At 50.6% G+C, this 19,834-nt stretch overlaps 1 protein-coding gene and 1 long non-coding RNA gene across 2 annotated transcripts; one reads left to right on the top strand and one right to left on the bottom strand.

The window, feature by feature from the left end:
* Nucleotides 1-6: 6 nt before the first annotated feature.
* Nucleotides 7-2,399, bottom strand: LOC122228293 (signal peptide, CUB and EGF-like domain-containing protein 3). Its single transcript, XM_042953292.1, has 3 exons — nt 2,306-2,399; nt 1,107-1,310; nt 7-496 (listed from the first exon to the last, which is right to left on the bottom strand). Exons 1-3 carry the CDS (start codon nt 2,397-2,399, stop codon nt 324-326), a joined length of 471 nt encoding a protein of 156 aa, XP_042809226.1. The 3' UTR covers nt 7-323.
* A 2,248-nt stretch (nt 2,400-4,647) lies between these two features.
* LOC122198738 lies at nt 4,648-7,753 on the top strand. The gene is made up of 2 exons (XR_006193128.1): nt 4,648-5,259; nt 7,691-7,753. It is a non-coding gene; the product is annotated as an uncharacterized LOC122198738 (long non-coding RNA).
* The last annotated feature ends 12,081 nt before the right edge of the window (nt 7,754-19,834 follow it).

Raw genomic sequence — 19,834 nt, 5'->3', positions numbered from 1 at the left:
CTGAGCTGCCCTCAGGGCAGAAGGATCCAGCTGGACACTTCCCCCCTGTGGCCGTGGCTGGACAAAGGCAATTGGTGCTGGTGTAGTTGTCCAGGTCAAAGGGGCGGGCGGTCCAGGCTGCTGAGACGCAGAACCAGCCTGGGGTGGAGATCAGCACAGAAAGGCAGGCAGTGGGGCAAGAGGACTATTGGGGACCCCAGGGGTCAAAGGCTGAGCTCACCCAGGCTGCAGGCCTACTCCTCCCAGTAGCTGTTCCAGGAGATAGTTCAGGTCACCCCAGGTCCAGGGACAGCAGTAGGAAGCACGGGGATAGGTGGAGTTTCTTAGGGTGCTTTGGGAAGCGCACCTGCATCACATGGTCCAGAGGCCTGGGTCAGATTCTCCTGCCCACAGTAGTGGCCTGGGGGACAAGGCAGGCAGCTGTCCAGGCTCTGGGTCATTGGGTCTGGGTTGTAGTAGCCCCGAGGGCAGGGGAACTGGGTGGCATATTTGGTGCCTGAAAAGCAAAGTTCAGAGGAGGGAGTCCAGCTGGGCTCAAGGCTACGGAGACGATGCCACTCACTGCTCCTGGTGCCATCTCGTAGGACCTGTCCTGGCAAATTCCTGGCCTGAGCCACAGGAGCCACTGCCTCACCAATAGCTTATGTTTGGCTTTCCAGGCTGTGTGGTCCCAGGCCCAGGGTCCACAAAGCCATAGAGTTTGCAGGAATCATTTTCCTGGTGGTGAACTTTGCTGAAAAGCATGTGGCCCCAAATTTGTAACATACTGGTAAAGTAATCTTAAATCTTTAGTTTTTAGCCAATGGGATTATGTTATGGAGTAGAAAGTAAAACTCTCATGAATTTTAAAGGTAAAGCAAAACACTTGTATGAAATTTGCTGCTCAAGGCCTCTTGCTTTGGGCTCAGCCTCTGTGAAAGGTCCAGTCCTTCCCTGGGCCTTTGGGACAGGTGGTGGGACAGTCTCAGCAGTGAACATCTGTGTGATCCTTGGTTGCTGCTGCAGTTTACAGAGCAGCAAGCACCAAGCCCCACCCCTACCCTTGCCACCTATACTAGCCCCTGCTGCTCAGCCTTGCCTCTGGGAGTTGTGGCCCAGGCACTCACCTCTGGGGCAGTAGAAGCCAGTGGGGCAGGGGTGCCCGCTGTAAGTGGTGATGTTCTCAGGGCAGTAATAGCCAGCAGGGCAGGGGAAGCAGGATGCTTGGCCAGTCAGGTTGCTGTAGGAGCCAGCAGGGCAAGGATGGGGAAGGCTGGTCCCACTGGGACAGAAGTGGCCTTGGGGACAGGGCCCCCCGTGCTCTGCGTGGCCTGAAGAAAGGAAGGAAGCTAAGTGAGGAGTGCAGGCCCAGTCACTTGTTGAGCACAACGGAGCCTGGGGTGACTTGTGCCACCAAGACCAAATGTGGACTTGGGTTTGGGGCAGAGGTTCAAGGGTTTTAGAAATAAATAATGCTGATAATTAACATTTATATAGCATCTTCCAGATCAAAGAATATATGCTTTATATATATGTTATATATTTATGCATGTGTATTTGAGCCTCAGAAAATCCCCCTTTCGCGTTGCCTGGGTAGCTAAGTTCGTTGAGTGTCTGACTCTTGACTTTGGCTCAGGTCATGATCCCAGGGTCAGGGGAAGAAAGAAGGAAAGAAGGAAAGAAAATAAAGAAAAAGAAAGAAAGAAAGAAAGAGAAGAAGGAAAGGAAAGGAAGAAAGAAAGAAAGAAAGAAAGAAAGAAAGAAAAAGTAAAAAGAAAAAGAAAATCCCCCTTTCGTAGGTGGGCAGGAATAATGACCCATTTTTAGTGGGGATGGCATCCTGGAATGGTAACTGATTTTTGTGACCAGCGTCTCTCCGTGCTTCGCCCAGACTCAAAGCCTGTTTTTTTTATATTCCCCCTTGTGTTCTTCTGAGGACACACAACGTGAGTGTTTATTTTTTAAAAAATGGATTTAGAAAGCATTGCTTTCATGTGTGGTTGTGAGCAGAACCCTGTGCCTCCTATAACCGCCCCCCCCCCCAAGTCCCTACACTGGGGTCATGACTCCTGCTCTCTTGCTGCCCACCCAACTCCCCAGAACTTCACTTTCCATCCTGGAACTGGGTTTTTGCCTCAAATGTTTTTTGGACAAATGGAAGTTCTTGAGAAGAGGGACTTTAAGGCCCTGGCCTAGGTTCAATGGCCCTCACCAAAGCTGTAGCTCAGTGCTGTGTGTACCATCCCCCTTCCCCTTCAGAAGTTCCCAAGGAATAAAGGGTATCCTCTGAGAACATGGGTGCAGAGGGTCTTCCCTGTGAGCTTACCTTGTGCTCCACCTCCCCACGGGTGCTGTCTCTGGCCCTCATGGGAGACGAGGTCCACACTCAGCTCACCTCTGGGTTCCTCAAAGGGTACCATTCTGGAACCTGCTGGCTGGTCTCTGGAAGCCCCCAGGTTCTCCCTGCCCACATTCTTGAAAATATATGGCGTTTCCATCTTTGGGTCAGTGGGGCTCTGATTTAGGAGGTTGGGTGGGACTGAGGTGGGCTCAGAACCACAGATGTGACAAGAGCCCAATGACCACAGTCCAGAGGGCAGTGAGCCAACCATGAGAAATACTGCTACAGGCACAGGACAGGAGGCCAGTGGGTCCAGGAATAGCAGTCAGACTTCTAAACACTCCGGCCAAGGATCTTCTCCAGGCCCGCTTGTTCACACCCTTCCCTTTTGTCCTCAAACTGCCCCGTACCCAGTCACCTCCCATAATCAGAGTGCCCATCTACCTCTGGGCGTTGGGCCAGTGCAGGGCCCACACCAGTCCTAAGAGACCCCTTACCTGCTGGGGTTGGGGAGGAGACTCCTTCCACACAGAAGTAGCCAGGTGAACAGGGTCCAGAGGGGGCAGTGAGGCCAGATGCACCACAGAAATGGCCAAAGGGGCAGGACAGGCACTCCGATGCCATGGTGAGAAACAGCCTGGAGAGGCAGAGAGAAACCTGGGCATCAGCGGGACCAGGTGGAGTAGCCACGTCCTGGCAAGGGACCATGCATTTCTGGAGCTGCCTTTTCATTTCTCCTCTTTTAGGTTCCCTGGGATTCTTCCTGCTTACAAGGCAGGTGGTTTCATTCTGGAAGATGCCTGGAGGAGAGCTCAACAGGGCTCTCTTTCTCTTTCTCCCCCTGCTGCTCCCCAAGATAGCTGTCTGGGTATAGTTGTCCTTTTCCATCTTAATCTTAATTCAAACTCAGTTGTCTAGGGCCACAGACCTTTTCGTCTGGCAGCAATAGGCAGAACATCCACCAGCCCTTCAACCATTGGCTCCACAGCTGTCCCCTTGCCCTGAGTACCTTCTCTTGGGGGCCGGGATGCTCCTAAACGTGGGAAGATGGGACTCTACTCTCAAATTAGACTCAGGCAGATGCACAGAATACCTGATGGCCTTTCTTTCTCGGGTATGAATGTTCTCAAGCTCCCAGCAGCCCATATCGCCTGCCCTTATTCTGATAAGAAAACTCCCTTTACCTATAATGCTGGTCACAGGTCAAGTGGAAGCCCTGCTCTGAGGCTGATGTCCTTCTGTGGTGGAGGGATGCTGCCAGTGAGATGGTCCGTGTGGACAGAAGACCAGGAGGAAGACAGCTCTGGGCTTACCCCCATGGGCCTGGGGACAGTGGCACTCACCGATCTGAGAAGGTACCCACAGGGCAAGGCAGGGGCACTGCTGTGCCCACTGGACAGAAGTGGCCTGGAGGGCAGGGGCCCCCTGCCATGGCATGGATGCCTCCGTCAGGGTGGGTGACTTCAGCTCCTGCCCAAAGTCAGAAGTAGGTGGGATCACAAAATAGCCCATCCCACACCCAAACCAATCACTCAGTAGTCCCAGTCTTGCCCACCCTCTGCAGAGGACATTTCCTGAAATACAGTAGCAGAGATTAAAAACTGGAGTGACATCACCCTTGACTGCCCAGGAAGCTCCAGTCCAGGGTCCTGTCCAGTCCTGGCTCATCACAGGGACAGTGGGTGGGACCCCAGGTGTGGGGGTGGGGCACAGAGATGTAATCAGAAATTATCTGGGCAGACTGCAAAGGTGAGGAGAAAGTACAGGGGTGGCAGCATTTGGCCTATTCTGGAGAAAGGTGGGCACAGGACAGACCAGGAGGACTGGGGGCTCCACACCCAGCTTGAGAAGCAGAGTCTGAGCCACTGAATGAAGGCCTCTGGGACACTTGTTTTGGAAGCCTGTTCCCATCTTGGCCAAGTTTGTTATTTCTATTTGCACCATTATGACACTTTATTAGCTCATGGAGCACATAATCTATGGGTAATAAACTCTAAGAAGAAGGATAGGAGAAGTTAGGAGAAGAGAAAAAAAAGTAGTGTGTGATCCTGGTTTTGTCACTGCCCCCAAGCTGGCAGGTTTGCCTGTGGAAGCATGATGTGTACACATCTGCGTGCATGTGTGAGCATAGGAAACACGTGCAGTGCATGTTGTGCCAGCAACAGGCAGGTGAAGGAGGAAGACAGAGTAACAGAGTTTTAAACATCTGTGGTCTTACAGTTTGCATGAGAGTTGTTTCCACACCCCTAAGGACACTGATGTCACAAGGGGGAGGATAAACAGTGGCCGCTCTTTGTGGGCTGTCCTTGGACAAGGGAGGTCTGGGGTTGGGAGGTGGTCCATAATCTCACCCCTGGGGCACCCCTGAGCCGGTGGGGGTGGGGGGTAGAGCTGCTGTCTGGCAGGGGCTGCCGGGCTGGCGCTCATCCCACAGCACAGTCCTAGAGTGCTGCCCATGAGCTCCGTGCTGGCCCTGGCCGCAGAGAACCTGCACGGGTGGCAGTGAGGTCACGATGGCAGGGTCTTGGGAGACACAAGACCTCAGTGGGGTCACCGGCCAGGCCCAATCTTGTCACTGGAGGAAGGACAGGGAAGGAAGTCCTGTTCCCTGAGGCTCCCCCAGCCCAGAGGTTCCATGATTTGCCCCACACTTAACTCACTCTGTCAGAAGGTCTCTTGATGCTGCCCTGGGGAGTGAAGTACAGCCGAGGTCGGGCCTGCAATGCTCCCAACACTCCCACCCTTTGAAGCAGGGTGTTGGATGGAGCCACTGCTCAGCCTGACCTGCAGGAAGTCCAGTCCCATGCTGTCACTTCTGGGCCAATGACATAAGTGTCACTGAGTACACACCCTCACTTACCCAGGACCATGCCAAGCCCTTTGTCTCCTCCATGGAACCTGTTCTTCTGTATTATGGCCACTTCTTTGCCTCAGTCAAGGTAAGCATTTATTTACTGTAGTATCTAATTTTTACCTCAATAATACAAATTCCCATATTCTGTATTCTTATTGGGCACATGAGAAACTGAGTTAAGTGATTTCCCACAGCAAGGAGTAGTGCCATTGGACTTCTGCCCAGTCCAAAGGCCCTGTCCTTGACCACCGTTCCCAGGGCCTCCTGTACCCTAGGCCATCAGAGAGAGGTTTCCAGTGACCTGCTGCTCCCCAGGCCCCAAAACACAGTTTTGACCTGACTCTCCAGGAGAAACCCCAACTGCTCCCTTCTGTCTCCTCACCTGCAAAACATAGCCAGCAGCTCTGGGCTGGGCTTTGGCCCTTCCATGGACTGGACATGTCCTGAGGGCAAGGAAAGGGGATGTGGCCAGTGCCCTGGGGACAGTAATGACTGGGAGGGCGGGTCCTCTCCTGGTGGCTCTCTTGGCCTGGAAAGTAAAGCATCTGTGTCAGTTTGTGGCCTTGCCCACCCTGTGTTGTAGATGGTTTCCACAGCAACTCTGGTCTGCCTTCTGAGCCAGCCCAAGTACCTGAGCCATTGCTGTGATGCCCATCTGTCTGGGATGTGGCCACCTGTGAGCTTTCAGGGCAGATGTGGCCCACAGAGCCACCATCTCCCCATGGGCCACTGAGAGGTGTCGGGGTCCATGCCCCTCCTGGGCAGTAATATCCTAGAAGCAGAGAAGGCATTCAGGCTGGTCTAGTTTTTGGTGCTGGAGCTGTGCTACTTGCCTTCCCATCCATAAGGGTCCTGCCACACTAATAACAGCTTTGATGGCAACATGCTCTGTGGATATCCCAGATGAGCTATTAACTAGGTCCTTTTGAATGTACATCTTCAAATACGTGTTCACCGTTTAGTCAAAGGGAGGCTGAGGTGGGTGGCAGGATGGTGGAGCAGAGTGCCTGCGTCTCATCCATCTGGACCTAAATTTCACTCCCCAGTGAACCCGTGGATATTCTGTTGTACATGGACCCCCCCCCCCCCAATCCAGAGGCCCTTGGGGGAAGGTCAAAGTGTTGTCCCAATCACAGACAAGGTGATGGGCCTTCCCGGGCCAAGCAGGCAGAAGACTCTTCCTTAGCCTTTGGAACACCACTGTCCTTCCTCATCCCTGGTCCTTCTTTTCCTTCTCCTTCCCCCTCATCTAGGCCTCAGGACTTGGAACAATCCATTTAGAAGGGGCACCTAGTAGTTTCCAGCCTGCCTTCCAAGGCCAAGCCGAGCCTCACTGACCTGGGCACACTTCCCCTAAGCTCTCGCTAACATGTCTCTACCTCAAGAGCTGAGGGTCCTAGGGCCAGAGCCCAGGTGGCAGACCTGACCATCCTCTGCTTGGTGCTTTTCCTGCCAGGCCATCGGGGGAGATATGGATGCCCTCACCTGGTGCACACGGGCCCCTGGGGGCAGCCTGGCCTGCTGCAGCACAGAAAAACCCAGGTGGGCAGGGCAGGCACCAGCTCACATCCTGTGCCCCTCTCTCTGCATTCCAGGTGCCAACTGGGCAGGGCCTCTGCCTGGCATCCTTGGTGCCAGCAGGGCAGAAATGGCCAGCAGGGCAGAGGTCACCAAAGGGGAGTCCCTCCTAGAGGAAGAGGGTCCGGTTGAGTTTTAAAAGTTGAGAACAAGGGGGTTCTCTCCACTGGGCTCCCTCATAGTCCTTCTGAACCCCTCTGTGAGGAGGCCTGCCTCAGTCAGCCAGTAGTGCACTCCTGCTCATTTACACGCATCAACCTGACTTACACCCACTTCTGGGAAATGCTCTGGGAGTTTAACTTTTCAGAAAAATGAAATAAATTTTAATGTTGAGTAGCCTAAACAATCCCACTTCTCTGCCTATTTGCTGAAAGTGCTGCTACACTTGTGGTAAGGCACATCTGTCTGTCGGTCTTATCTCTCTCACTCTTACCTATGTATCATCTTTCAGTCATCTATGTATCGACAGTATATCTACCTGTCATTATTAACTGTCACCTATTATCCAGCTGGATGGTATTCCATATCTGTGCTTAGATATTTTCCTATTACTGGGCCTTTGTGTTGTTTTGTGTTGTGTTTTTGCTGTTAAAATGTGTGGTGTTTTGAACATCTTTAAAAGTATTTAAATGAATGACATTTTTTTCCCTTTTACGTTCTTTCCCACATGAGTATTGCATCAAAGGGTACAAACTGCCTTGAGGCTCTTGTCAACATGTTTCACGATTGTTGTCCAGCAGCCTGGGCCCAGGTGCAGCCCACTGGAAATGGACTCTATCCCTCAGCAGTGTCTTCTTAGGGCCTCAGCAACTGTGTTTACTTTTGATGATTAGTAGATGCATATTGTATAGAAATAGCTTTGGTTCTTGTGTCTTAATTGTCAGCTCTGTTGTGCTTGTACCTAACTGATGACTTATTTGTATTTGGTGGCTTTTTAGGTAAAAGCTGGAAACTGATATTAAATACTTTGGCCCTTCCACATTTTTATTGGCCATGTTTAATGGTTGCAGTTTTACTGGCTCTGTCTCTGCAACGTCCCACCATTTTTGCTCTGTTACCCCCAGAGGCCATGAGCCCTAAAGGTAGGTACTGGTGTCCCCTGACTCCAGCCCAGGCCTCTGAGCTCAGGCCAGCCTTGCCTCCCTTAGGCCCAGGAGGGCCTGCACTCACCGGAGAGGAGGTGTTGGAACCAGGCCCACAGTGGTGCCCAGGACTGCATAGCCCCTGGGGCTCAGTCAGGCCTGTTCTGCCACAGAAGGCCCCAGGGCGGCACAGCTGGCAGTCTTCCACACGTGCTGCCCCAGGGGCCTCTCGGAAAGTGCCCTGAACAGAGAACGTTGAACTGACGTCAAGGACCTGGAGGCCAGAATGGGGCTCCAGGCCTGGGTAGCCTGGCTGCTCTGCTAGGAAGGGAGCAGAGCAGGGCCCCTCCACCCTCACCATGGACGCCATAGGGCTGGGGAGGAGAAAATGGCCTCTTGAAGAATGAGCCTCCAGAACACGCACACGAATGAGAGGGACTTACTTTTTGATAGACCAACAGTGTTTGATGGCAAAACACCCACCCAGTGAGGAATGTGATCACTTCACAGCAGTTTCAAAAGCAGGCAGGAAGAGAGAATAGAGGGCGTCAGGTCATTTGAAGAGGTGCATATGTCTTGGGGAGAAGAAGCCATGGCTACGGGGGGGGGGGGGGGAGGCTGGAGGGTTCTGGAGCCTGGAGAACAAAGGCTGCCCCCCAGCACCCCCCCCCCCCTGCTGGCAGCTCCACCTGAGTCTCTATCTCTCAGCTCCCGAGCCTCTCCCTCCCTCTCCCTGCATCCCTCCCCCTTCCACAAGCCTGGGTTGCTGTGCCCCTTGTGACCTCTGGTCTAACACCACTATCAGAAATCAGCTTTGAGAAAGGGAGTGGTCCAGTGCTCCTCATCAGAGTGGGGCAGGAGGCAGAGGGCTGGCGTGTGGCCTTGTCACAGTGAAGGAGTGTCCTCCACCCCAACCACCGGTACAGGGCCGATGGCTCCAGAGCCTTTGCAGGCACAGGTGAAGAGATGCCAGGAGGGCTGAGGGGATCTTCTCACCATGGGACAAGGGATGGTCAGCAGGCCTGGGGCTGGGCAGTAGTGCCCAGGTGGACATGCTATGGGGCGGGCCAGTTTTGTCTGATTGCAGAGCTTTCCTCCTGAGCACTTTTGGCACCAGAGATGGCCTGGACCCTGGAAGGAGGATTGGCAATAAGGTTGGTTTCTTTCCACTCCTCTAACATTTGGGCCAAGTCTGGCACATTGTAGGCGTTCAGAATACATGTGAAATTGAACTGAGAATGCTGCTGGCTGGGACCCCAGGCTATTGTGTACATCTCCTTCTGAGGAGGGCAGGGCATGGGAGGGGCTCAGAGCAAGGCAGATGCCAGTAAAACTGAGGTACTCTCTGAGCACCTGCCCTGGTCCACAGGTTTCCAATGCCTGGAGGAAAGGGGCTCAGGATGGAGGCTGCACCTAGCCACCTCCCCACTTGCCTGACTTTAGGATCCTCCCCCTTCTGAGCCCTCTAAGGGATGGAGTCTGTTCTGGGAACACTTACAGAGAAGCTTCCAGCACCACAGGGCTGTGGAGTAGCAGTGCCTGGCTCAGGGCAGTGGTGACCTGCAGGGCAAAGCACACAGGCCACAGCTAGCCTTGCACCCAGACTCTGGTGGGAGGTTCCCCTGGAAAAGAAGCAGAGAGCAAGGAGTGTGGGTGCCCACAGCCTTCTTGGGGTGGAGCCGTGACAGCCACATGGGGTCATCATTTATGGAGGGCAGGAGACCTCTGCTGTCTCCAGCCTCACCCTCCGGATTTAAAGGCCAAGTCCCACCCTGGCTGTAAACCCCTGGGTTATGCTGAGGATGTGGTAGGTGTGGCCCTAAATGTGGCCTAGATGGGACAGTGTATCAAGAGAGGTTTTAAAACCAGGCTGATCATCCTTCTATTAAAAGTTTGCACAGGGGCGCCTGGGTGGCGCAGTCGGTTAAGCGTCCGACTTCAGCCAGGTCACGATCTCGCGGTCCGTGAGTTCGAGCCCCGCGTCAGGCTCTGGGCTGATGGCTCGGAGCCTGGAGCCTGTTTCCGATTCTGTGTCTCCCTCTCTCTCTGCCCCTCCCCCGTTCATGCTCTGTCTCTCTCTGTCCCAAAAATAAAAAAAAAAAAAAAAAAAGTTGAAGAAAAGTTTGCACATGACATATCTGATAAAGTGTTAGTATCCAAAATAAATAAAGAACTTATAAAACTCAACACCTGAAACAACAAATAATCCAACTAAGAAATGGGCAGAAGACATGAATAGACTCTTTTCCAAAGAAGACATACAGATGGCCAACAGATACATGAAAAGATGCTCAACATCACTGATCATCAGGGAAATACAAATCAAAACCGTAATGAGATACCACCTCACAGCTGTTAGAATGACTAAAATCAACAACACAAGAAATGACAGTTGTTGGTGAGGATGTGGAGAAAAAGGAACCCCCTTGCACTGTTAGTGGGAATGCAAATTGGGGCAACTACTCTGGAAAACAGCATGGAGTTTCTTCGAAAAGTTAAAAGTAGAACTACCCTATGATCTAGCAATTGCACTACTAGGTATTTATCCAAAGAATACAAAAATACTACTTTGAAGGAATACATATACTCTGATGTTATAAATATTATCTACATAGCCAAATTATAGAAATAGCCCAAGTGTCCATTAACACTTGTAAATATGTATATATATACGAATATTACTCCATATTTATTCAATATTTACCTCACAAAAATATTACTCAATATTTACTTCATAAAATATAATGAAATCTTGCCATTTGCTACAACATGGATGGAGCTAGAGAGTATTATGTTAAGCAAAATAAGTCAGTCAGAGAAAGACAAATAACATATTATTTTACTCATATATGGAATTTAAGAAACAAAACAAATGAGCAAAGGAGAAAAAAGAGAGGCAAACCAAGAAACAGACTCTTAACTATAGGGAACAAACTAATGGTTACCAGAGAGGAGGTGGGTGGGGGTGGGGGGGAATGGGGTAACAGGTGCTGGGAATTAAGGAGAGCATTTGTCATGATGAGCACGGAGGGATGTATGGAATTGCTGAACCACTGTATGGTGCACCTGAAACTAATATTACACCGAATGTTAACTACTTGGAATTTAAATAAATTAAAACACAACCAAACAAAAAGTTGTCTGTTCCTCTACTTTGTTTATGTTTTTATGTTGGTGTGGTCTATCGTTGGTCTGTCTGTCTGTCTCTCTCTGTCTTATTGTAAGTGATTTGTAATGGCCCTTATATAATAAGGCAGTAAGTAGATGGATGCTTGGCCTGATGTTCATATTGAAAACATCTCCCTGCTTGGTTGTTTGCCTTTTAACTTTGCTCATGATGCTGTTGAACAGAAGCTTGAAATAACTACCTTCAGATCCTGTGGTCTTTCCTCAATTATTTCTGCCTTTCATGTCATGCTTCTTTTCCACATTCTCTCTGGTTGTAAATATTTATTTAAAAAAGTTTTAAAAATATTTATTTCTAAGAGAGAGAGAAAGAGCACGAACAGGGGAGGGTCAGAGAGAGAGAGAGAGAGAGACAGTATCTGAGGCAGACTACATGGTTCTGAGCTGTCAGCACAGAGCCCGATGTGGGGCTCAAACTCAGGAACTGCGAGATCATGACGGGGCTGAAGTTGGATGCTTTACAAACTAAGCCACCCAGGCTCCCCTACAGTTTTGTTTTTTACATGGAAATCTATATTTGGTCTGAAATTTATTTTGGTTACTGTTTTCACTTTTTACGTGAAGAATACGTATCACTTTTTCAAAATAAGAAAAATTCTTAAAGTTTACTCCGTGACCAGAGGAATAAGGGGCACATCTTCATAAACCAGTCAAATCAACAGAGAGAATTCCAGAGCGCCAAATGATCGTTGCTAAGACGTCAGCCAGAATTAGCTTCCAGAGTGCTTGGCCTTGGGGTGTGTTGTTCTTGAAGCAGCTTCTCTACTGGGGTGTGGGCACCTTACCCATTGACTCCAGCCCAGAGTGAGTTCTCTCCCTTTCAACATCTAGGGCCATGAGGGTGGGGGTGGGTCCCACTCCAATTTGCCACCCTGCATCTCAGCCCTGGCCCTTGCCTTTTCAGTTCCTATGTCTATCTTAACAAAACTATCAGATCCTAAGGCAGCCCAGACCCTCATCTCTCTTTATAAATCCCTCGATGCCTGGCATAGTGCTAGGCTTCGGCCTGTACTTAATAAACATGTGGTAACTTTGAGGATGGCCATACCCTTCAGCCTCCCTTACCGTGGGCAGAGCACGGGCTTGGGGGCACCACTGGGGCAGAAGGCTCCTGGGGGACATGGCAGACAGTCTTCCATCTGGCTGTTGCCTGCTTGAGAGCTGTAGGTGCCTGCTGGGCAAGGGAACTGGGTGCTCCACATTGTACCTGTTTCAGAAAGAAGGAGGGGTCTCAGGAGGGAAGAGGGGGGCCAGGGCTGCATTATGCAAGCACAGTAGCTTCTCACCCTACTGCCTGGGGACAGTTCCTCAACAGACGCCACTGGGGAAGGGGCAGGGAGCAGGGGGTGCCACTCACCTGGGACCAGCCTTGTCTGGACTCATACCCTGGGAATCCCCAGTCAGGATGCTCAGCAGCTGAGCAGTCTTGGCCCTACTCTCAGGAAGGTTCTCTTGAAATCTAACCTTAGTATGGCAGGCTGGCTCATGGCTTTCTCTTCTGGCACTCACCTGTGACCTTGCAGAGCAGACCCTGGCCCCACTCACCTTGTGGGCAGTAATGCCCAGCTTTGCATGTCCCTGAGGGAAGCTGGGCTCCAGTGACACAGAACCAGCCCCTGGGACAAGGTACACACTCCTCGACTGCTGTTAGTCCAGTCTGGTTACTCCAGGTGCCTGGGGGACACTGGAACTGGGTCGGCCGTTTGGTGCCCAGAGGGCAATAATGGCCAGCTGGACAGGGGATAGGGGGCCAGTTTGGACTTCCAGTTCCTGAAAACACAATCTTGAATTAGACCCGGAGGAGCAGCACCCCCTCCAGCTACATCCCTCTGGTAAGTGGCAGGGACATGGGCTGGGGCCTGGCATTGGTGAAAGGGGCATCTAGGTCAGCAGCGGCCCAAGGCTACCTGAGGCAGCATGGTGGGAACGCAGTGATCTTCATGGTCCCATCCTCGGACACCCTAAGTGAGGTGAACCATGATCTTTGTGCGAAAACAAAGAGTTATGGGTCAGGGTCTATTTTCCTGGCCTTCCTTGCCTAGGAGTGGAGATGGTTATTCACCCAAAAAGGCAGGGTCCAATAGGCAGCAAGGCTGCCTTTCCCCCTTTTCACTCACCCCTAGGACAGGCTACTCCCGAGGGGCAGACCTCACACTGTGACAGGTCGGAGAGGTTGTTGCGGCTGCTGAATGTCCCGGGTGGGCAGGCATGGGTGGGAGCATTGGGGCTGGAAGAGCCCACAGGGCACACATACCTATGACAACCAAGGAGCACCCATCAGCCTGGGTAATCGCGGGGAAATCCCATTGTGCCTGCTGGCCTCTGTGGCTTTGTTGCAGTAACCTCCCTGTGCCCCTTTCTCCCCGTGGGAAAGACAGGAGTTACCTAGCTGCCTCCAGCTCATGCTCAGGCCCCGGTGCTCCTGGGGAGGGTCCTGGAGCCTGGGGCTGGAGTGACACTGAGCCCTGATTGGGAGGCAGGGGCCCTCCCAGGACACGGAGGTGGGTGGATGTTTGCTGAATCCCCACCTGAATCTGAGGGTCTGACTCCTGAACGATGGTAAGGGGAGGACTCTGAGCCCCCATCCAGTCACCTCTATATCATTGAGAAATCAAAGTTCCTTACCCCGGTGTGCACTCTGCATCTGGCTGAGTCAGCCCAGCCTGGGTACAGGCCTTGCCTGCTGGGCATGGAACGCAGTCTGTGGTTTCATCCTGGCCTGGATTCGGGCTAAATGTGCCTGGCTGGCATGGGATGGGTTGGGCGGCTTGGTTGGGGCAGAAGTATCCCGCTGGGCACTGCAGACACTGGCTGAGAACTGGGGAGAGAACAGCCCACATCACTGCAGTTCTCTCCGAAGCACCTGCGTTGCTGGCCTCAAAAGGAAAACAATGAATGCTTCCCAGGCCCTGGTGGGTCTGATCCTCCTGTGGGCCTGGGAGTGCAGGGAGGAGGGTTGCCATCGGCATTTACCAAGGTGCAGACTTGGGTGGGGGGGAGTCCTTTCCTCTCCATGCAGAGACCAGTGGCTTCCTTGCTCTCTCAGTGCTGCAGGTTTCAGGGGGCTCCCACTGCCTCAGCAGCACCGCCCACAGACGACTATGACAGGGAGTCTCCTAGCTTCTCAAACTCCCATCTTCCTTTCTATAAAATGGGATTACAACAACACAGCTTCCCAGGCTTGCTGTGACAACACTGTGCAATGTGACAGAGCCCCTGTGCAGTACTGGGCACCCGGCAAGTCTTCGTGAGTCCTAGTTTCAACATCACAGCATCACAGTTTCAACACCCTGGGGAGAAAGGAAGCTTTCCGGCTGCTGTGGCTCACACCAGACCTATCTTCACTTTCTTGGAGGCTGGGTCACTTCCCTAGTTCTGCTGTTTCTGTTGCTCTCAGTGTGGGACAGCCTCTGCCCTCGCTCTGTCCTCACATGGGAACTGGGGCTCCTAGTAGGGGAGTTAATGTGTGACCACGGGTGATGCTGCTGGACCCTTGCTCCTCGTTCTCCAACTCCTGGGACCTGCAGAGGAAATGACTCCTTCCTACTCAGCTATCTCACCTGAGTGCCCACTTTGGCCCTATCCTCCAGGGGCTGGTTCTGGTGGGGGCTGGTCTTGGCCCTGGGCTGCAGAGGAAGCATCACACTTTCCTCCAAGGCTCCGAGGAATGGCCCAGGGAGTTGGTGGCTTCAGAACTTCACAGAAAAGTAGCTGAGAGGCTCCGTCACAGACATCTGTTTCCTTGAACCACTTACCAGGGATCCAGCCCTGTCTCCAGTTAACAGCCTCAGAATTGGGCAAAATGGAGGCTGTGAGGAATTTGTCCCTGCCTCTTTCTCTTCCTTTCAAAACCATCCAACATCCATCCCTGTGGACTTCAGGGCATTCTTGGGGTGTTACAAAGTAATGAGACAGATGTGGGTTTGCACTGTGACCTCACTCTATGTGACCCAAGCCACTTAATTGACCTCTGAAGTTCAGAGGGGATTATGAGCCCCAGATCATAATCGGTGGTGTTCGATGGTGTTATGTGAGCTAACACATGTGAGAACACTTAGTGCAGAGTCTGACACCCAAGAGGTGCTCCAGCCCCACCCCACCATGCTTGGGCCTTTCCTCACCTGCCAGGTCAAACCTGTACTGTGTTCCATGAGTCACAGACTCAGGATGTCAGAGCTTGGAGGGGCCTCAAGTGTCACCCAGCCCATGGCAAGTAAACTGGTGCTCAGAACTGTTGCAGAGTCGTGACAAATGGGAAGCAGGAAGATGTTTGTGGCCATTTATATTTTTCTGGAGAAATCCTGTATTGGCTTTTGGAGATAGCACTAAAAGAATAAGCAGTGGAGAGCTTGCAGGCAAGGGGAGAGAACTGTTTGGGCTAAGGGACAGGCAAGCGGGCAGTGAGACCTATTGTGTGCAGGGAGCAGTGGCCTAGGGCCCATGATGTGGTGGGTCTCTTGGGTATTCAGGGCCCCCCAACACCACACACCATTATCGCTGATGGCAGTGGCCCTGTCCGAAGGCCAGCAGCTGGATTGGCGGGTGCCCTCCTATCCCATACAGCACTGTGTGTGGGGCTGAAGTTCAGGAGCCTCAACCCTGCCCAGGCTTGCAGGGGAGGGCATCAGCCCTGTGTTGTCTTGACACCTGGGTTCTGGTCCTGGTTTCGCTGCCAAAATTAGATGATCCTGGGGAGCGAGTGAGCTTCCTGAGCCCCCAAATCGTTACATCCTCAGGGTGGTCACAAGCTCTCCTCAACCACTACTGGCTGTCACAAGCACTTACATGACAGTGCGTTGTGATCTGTGGTGGTGCATCTGGTAGTGCTGGGGCAGGAGAGGGGGAATATTCCCTCAGGACACTGAGTGGTCTGACCTGATAAATACCCCTTTTCTGCCCCAGACTCATTCTTCCAAGGTAATAGGGGACGTTGTTGATGGCGGTGATTATGAGGTCAGAAGCAACTCTTTCCTGAGCACTCAATATGTGCTAGGTTCAGTGCAAGGTCCTTTATATAGATGTCTTGTCTGATGCCCACAGAAGCCTTATAAGGCAAATATTACTACTGAGGCTTACAGAGGTCAAGGAACCTACTGATAGCCCATCAATAGCAGATCTGGATGTGTCCCAATTCCCACATGGTGTTCTCTGTCTGGGCTCCTGACCACTCCTCCCTTGTGCCTACCAGCACTTTCATTCTTCACTTTTAAACTGTTCGTTTCTTTTCTCCATGGGCTCAGTGCTAGTGGTTCCCAGCCACATGACCCCTCTGTCTTTAAACTCTATGTAGAACAATTTGGGCTGCCTTGAACTTCCTGCACATGTCCTGATTTTCCCAGCTGAGCAAAGACAACATGGGGCTCCCAGACCTGGTAGCCTGATGGGGCCTGCTGCATCCTGAGTGGGGCTTTCCTGGTGTTCACCTCTACCAGGGGCCTGGAGATGCTGCTGGCTATAGTCAGCATCATGAAGTATGTATGGTAGACTTTGGATGAGCACCTAATCAGCAAAGTCAGCAACTCACTCTTCCCATTGTACAAACAGCAGACAAAATTCAGAACTGACCTGCTGAGCAGAAGCTGGTGTTGGGGTGGGGTGTCTCCCTCCTGCTTTCAAAGGTCCTGGCCAGGCATGGCATGGTGATGGCACCATCTGGGCAGAAGTGGCCTGTGAAGGGAAGCCATATGGGTGGGTCCCACCAGGACTCAGGGCCTCATCATGGGAGGAGTCTGCAGGCCCTAGGGTGGTGAGTTGGGGGCCCAAGACCAGGCTGGCCTTTGTGGCAATCTATAGCCCAGAGCCCTGGTGTGACATCACTGCCAGGGAGAAGATCAGAGCAGCAAAGTCTCTGCTCTCTGCTTCTCCAAAAAGCTACTTCCTCTGCTTGAAGGGTTCTCCCTGCCCTCCATGACTGACTGACTGAGCCTGTGCATTTTCTGGGCCTGACTCCCATGTCTATTCCTCCAAGAAGCCTTCTGGATCCCTTGCCAAGAAGACTGCCAGTACCTTTGTCTGAGCTTCGATGGCTTTGTCCTTACTTTGATTCAATACTCTCCACACTGTAGTTTAGGGGGTTCCTGTGTCTGTCTGTCTTCTAACAGTGAGCTCCAGGGACCCTAACACTGGCCCAGTGGCTGGTACGTGCAGGTGCTCAAGAAGAGTGTGTGAGGCAGAACATGGGTGGGCGGAGGGCTGGCAAGAGGTCCATGTCAGCTGTGTTCCTTTTCCCACTGTGCCTTTCTAGTCCTCCTGTCACTGCAGTGCAATCTATGGTCCCTCTCCAGGCAGCCAGACACTTCACTGAGGTCCTTGCCTGCCTCTAGTCCAGCCATGTGTTTCCCTAGGCTGCTTCACACTGATGGATGGGCAAGCCCTCTTAGTTCCCCTGGGAGTGGCTCTGTCTCCTAAGTGTTCCATGCATTCAGTGGGCTCCCCCACAGCCCTGGCCCTGCCCCACAATATACATCAAAGAGCAGGTGGATAAGAGGCTGGGTGACCTCAAGGTAGGGGCAGTATCCTTACAGAGGGGAAGGGATAAAGATGAGAAACCACTCCTGCTCACGCAGGTGTCAGCACCCTCAGTGTCAGCCTTGTTTACCTTCTGCCCGCAGGTGCAGGGGCTCTCCCTCCATTCCTCTTCCACTGCTGTCCTTTGGCCAGTGCCCTGGAAATACAAATACACTTCATTTTCAACCTGAAGAAAATTAAGGAGGGAAATACTGCTGAAAACAAAACCATATACAGTCTTAAAGTTAACAAAAGTAAAAATGATGTATGCTTTGAGATACTCCCTTCTTGATCTTTAGAACCCCACTTGTCTTGTGGCCCTGTGCATGCTGCTGATGGGAGTAGGGATCCACCTTGGATCCAGCTCCTGGTTCCCTCGTTCTGGCCTCCCCACTCTGGGAGGCCTGGTTGTTAGGGCCTTGGCACTCTCTTGTGTACGCTATTTCTCCCTATCTTCTTTTCCCTCAGGCCCCCTCTATGTCTCATGTTCTTTGTCACTCCAAACCACCCTTGCACAGTGATAGCATCATCTGTGCACAGCTGAGTGGGATAGGGTCCTCTGAGCATTCTCTCTCTCTCTCTCTCTCTCTCTCTCTCTCATGCTCATTTCAATCCTAAATGTCTTTGTGGATGGGAGACAAAAGGATTGCAGGAGTTAGCGGTGGGATGGGTAGGTAGCTGGGCAAGAAGACCTCTCTATCTCTTTCCACTTGACATTTATGGGTTCTGGAATGAAGTATGGCCCCACACAGGCCTCTCCCCTGCTTGCTCTGTCTGCCTTTCTTGCTCCCACTAAGAACTCAGGCAATTATGGGGCTTGTAGAACATTCAGAAGCTGGACAGGGAGGGAGAACAGGGGACTGCATGTGTATGTGGCCAACCAGAGGAGCCTCCTTACTGATGGGCAGCAGAGCCAGTTGGGCAGTGACAGAGCTCTTGTCTCTGAGATGAGGTGCCAGAGTGCCCACCGCTCATGTGAGGAACAACTTGTTTCTGAGTATGGTGGCTACCATTTACTGAGCCTTTACTTAGAACTTTCTACATATGACTTTACTTAGCAGGTGTATTTAGTCAGCATTATTATCAACTCCATTTTTAGAAATAAGGAAAGAGAGGTTTAAGGAAAACTTAAATAACCTTCCCAGACTCATACATATGACCATAAGAAAGGTCTCAATAGATTTCAAAAGATTGAAATATCAGAGAGTATGTTTTCTGACTACTATGGAATTAAAATAGAAATTTGTAAGACATCTAAAAAAGCCCCAAATATTTGTAAATTGAACAACACACTTCTAAATAATCTTCTGGTCAGAAAATATCAGAAGGAAATTAGAAAACTTTTTAACTTTAATGATAATAAAAACCCCACATCATAAAATTCGTGAGATATAGCTAAAGCAGTGCATAGATACAAATTTTAGGTTTAAATGCCTGTAAACTAAATGCTTATATTAGAAAACAATAAAGGTGGAAAATCAATTATCTGTTTTTACCTTAGGAAGCTGGAAAAAGGATATCATTAAAATCAAAGCAAGTAAAAGGAAGGATATGATAATCAATGAAATAGAAAAATAAAGAAAATCAATAAAACCAAAACCTAGTTATTTGAAAAGATAAATAAAATTGATAAAGCTCTAACTAGACCAATCAATAAAAAAAGAAAAAGAAAGAACACAAAGTACCAATATTAGGAATGAAACAGAATCACTGCAGATGATATGTTAAAAGGTTAGTAAGGGGATAGTATGAAAAACTCTATGACAATAAGTCTACAACATAAACAGATAAATTCCATGAAAGATTTAAATTACCAAATTGTCACAATGAGAAACAGAAAATCTGAATAGCCTTAAATTTATTAAAATTTTGAATTTGTAATTAAAGACCTTTCCATTAAGAAAACTCTAGGCCCTGTGGCTTTACTGAGTTCTATACAACACTTAAGAAATAACTCATACCAAATCTACATAAACTGGTTCATAAAATAGAGGAGTAGGTACTAATTGGAAGTTAATTTTATAAGGCTAGTATTACTTTGATATCAAATCCAGACAAAAATCAGAAAAGAAAAATACAGACTAATATCTGTCATGAACATAGATGCAAAAATTCTTACAAAATATCAGCAAATCAAATTCAATCATAGGTAGAAAGGATAAAATATCAGAACTATGTGGAGTTTATCTCGGGAATGCAGGGTTAATTTAACGTTCAAAAAACAATGATACTCATCATCTTATCAGAACAAAGGAGAAAAACCATATGCTCATCCCAATCAGTGCAGAAAAAGACAGGACAAGATTA

Source organism: Panthera leo, chromosome A1 (assembly GCF_018350215.1).
Source record: "Panthera leo isolate Ple1 chromosome A1, P.leo_Ple1_pat1.1, whole genome shotgun sequence".
Lineage (NCBI taxonomy): Eukaryota > Metazoa > Chordata > Mammalia > Carnivora > Felidae > Panthera > Panthera leo.
The sequence above is the reverse complement of the archived record's forward strand: the minus strand, read 5'-3'. Positions and strand labels throughout refer to the sequence as shown.

What these genes read in the sequence shown, in the direction of transcription:
- LOC122228293 (XM_042953292.1), bottom strand. Translation starts at nt 2,399, where the DNA reads ATGGTACCCTTTGAGGAACCCAGAGGTGAGCTGAGTGTGGACCTCGTC. An exon ending in GTGGGGAGGTGGAGCACAAG is followed by an intron (nt 1,311 to 2,305) that starts GTAAGCTCACAG and finishes TCCTTTCTTCAG; the next exon opens with GCCACGCAGAGCACGGGGGG. An exon ending in TGGCTTCTACTGCCCCAGAG is followed by an intron (nt 497 to 1,106) that starts GTGAGTGCCTGG and finishes TTTGCTTTTCAG; the next exon opens with GCACCAAATATGCCACCCAG.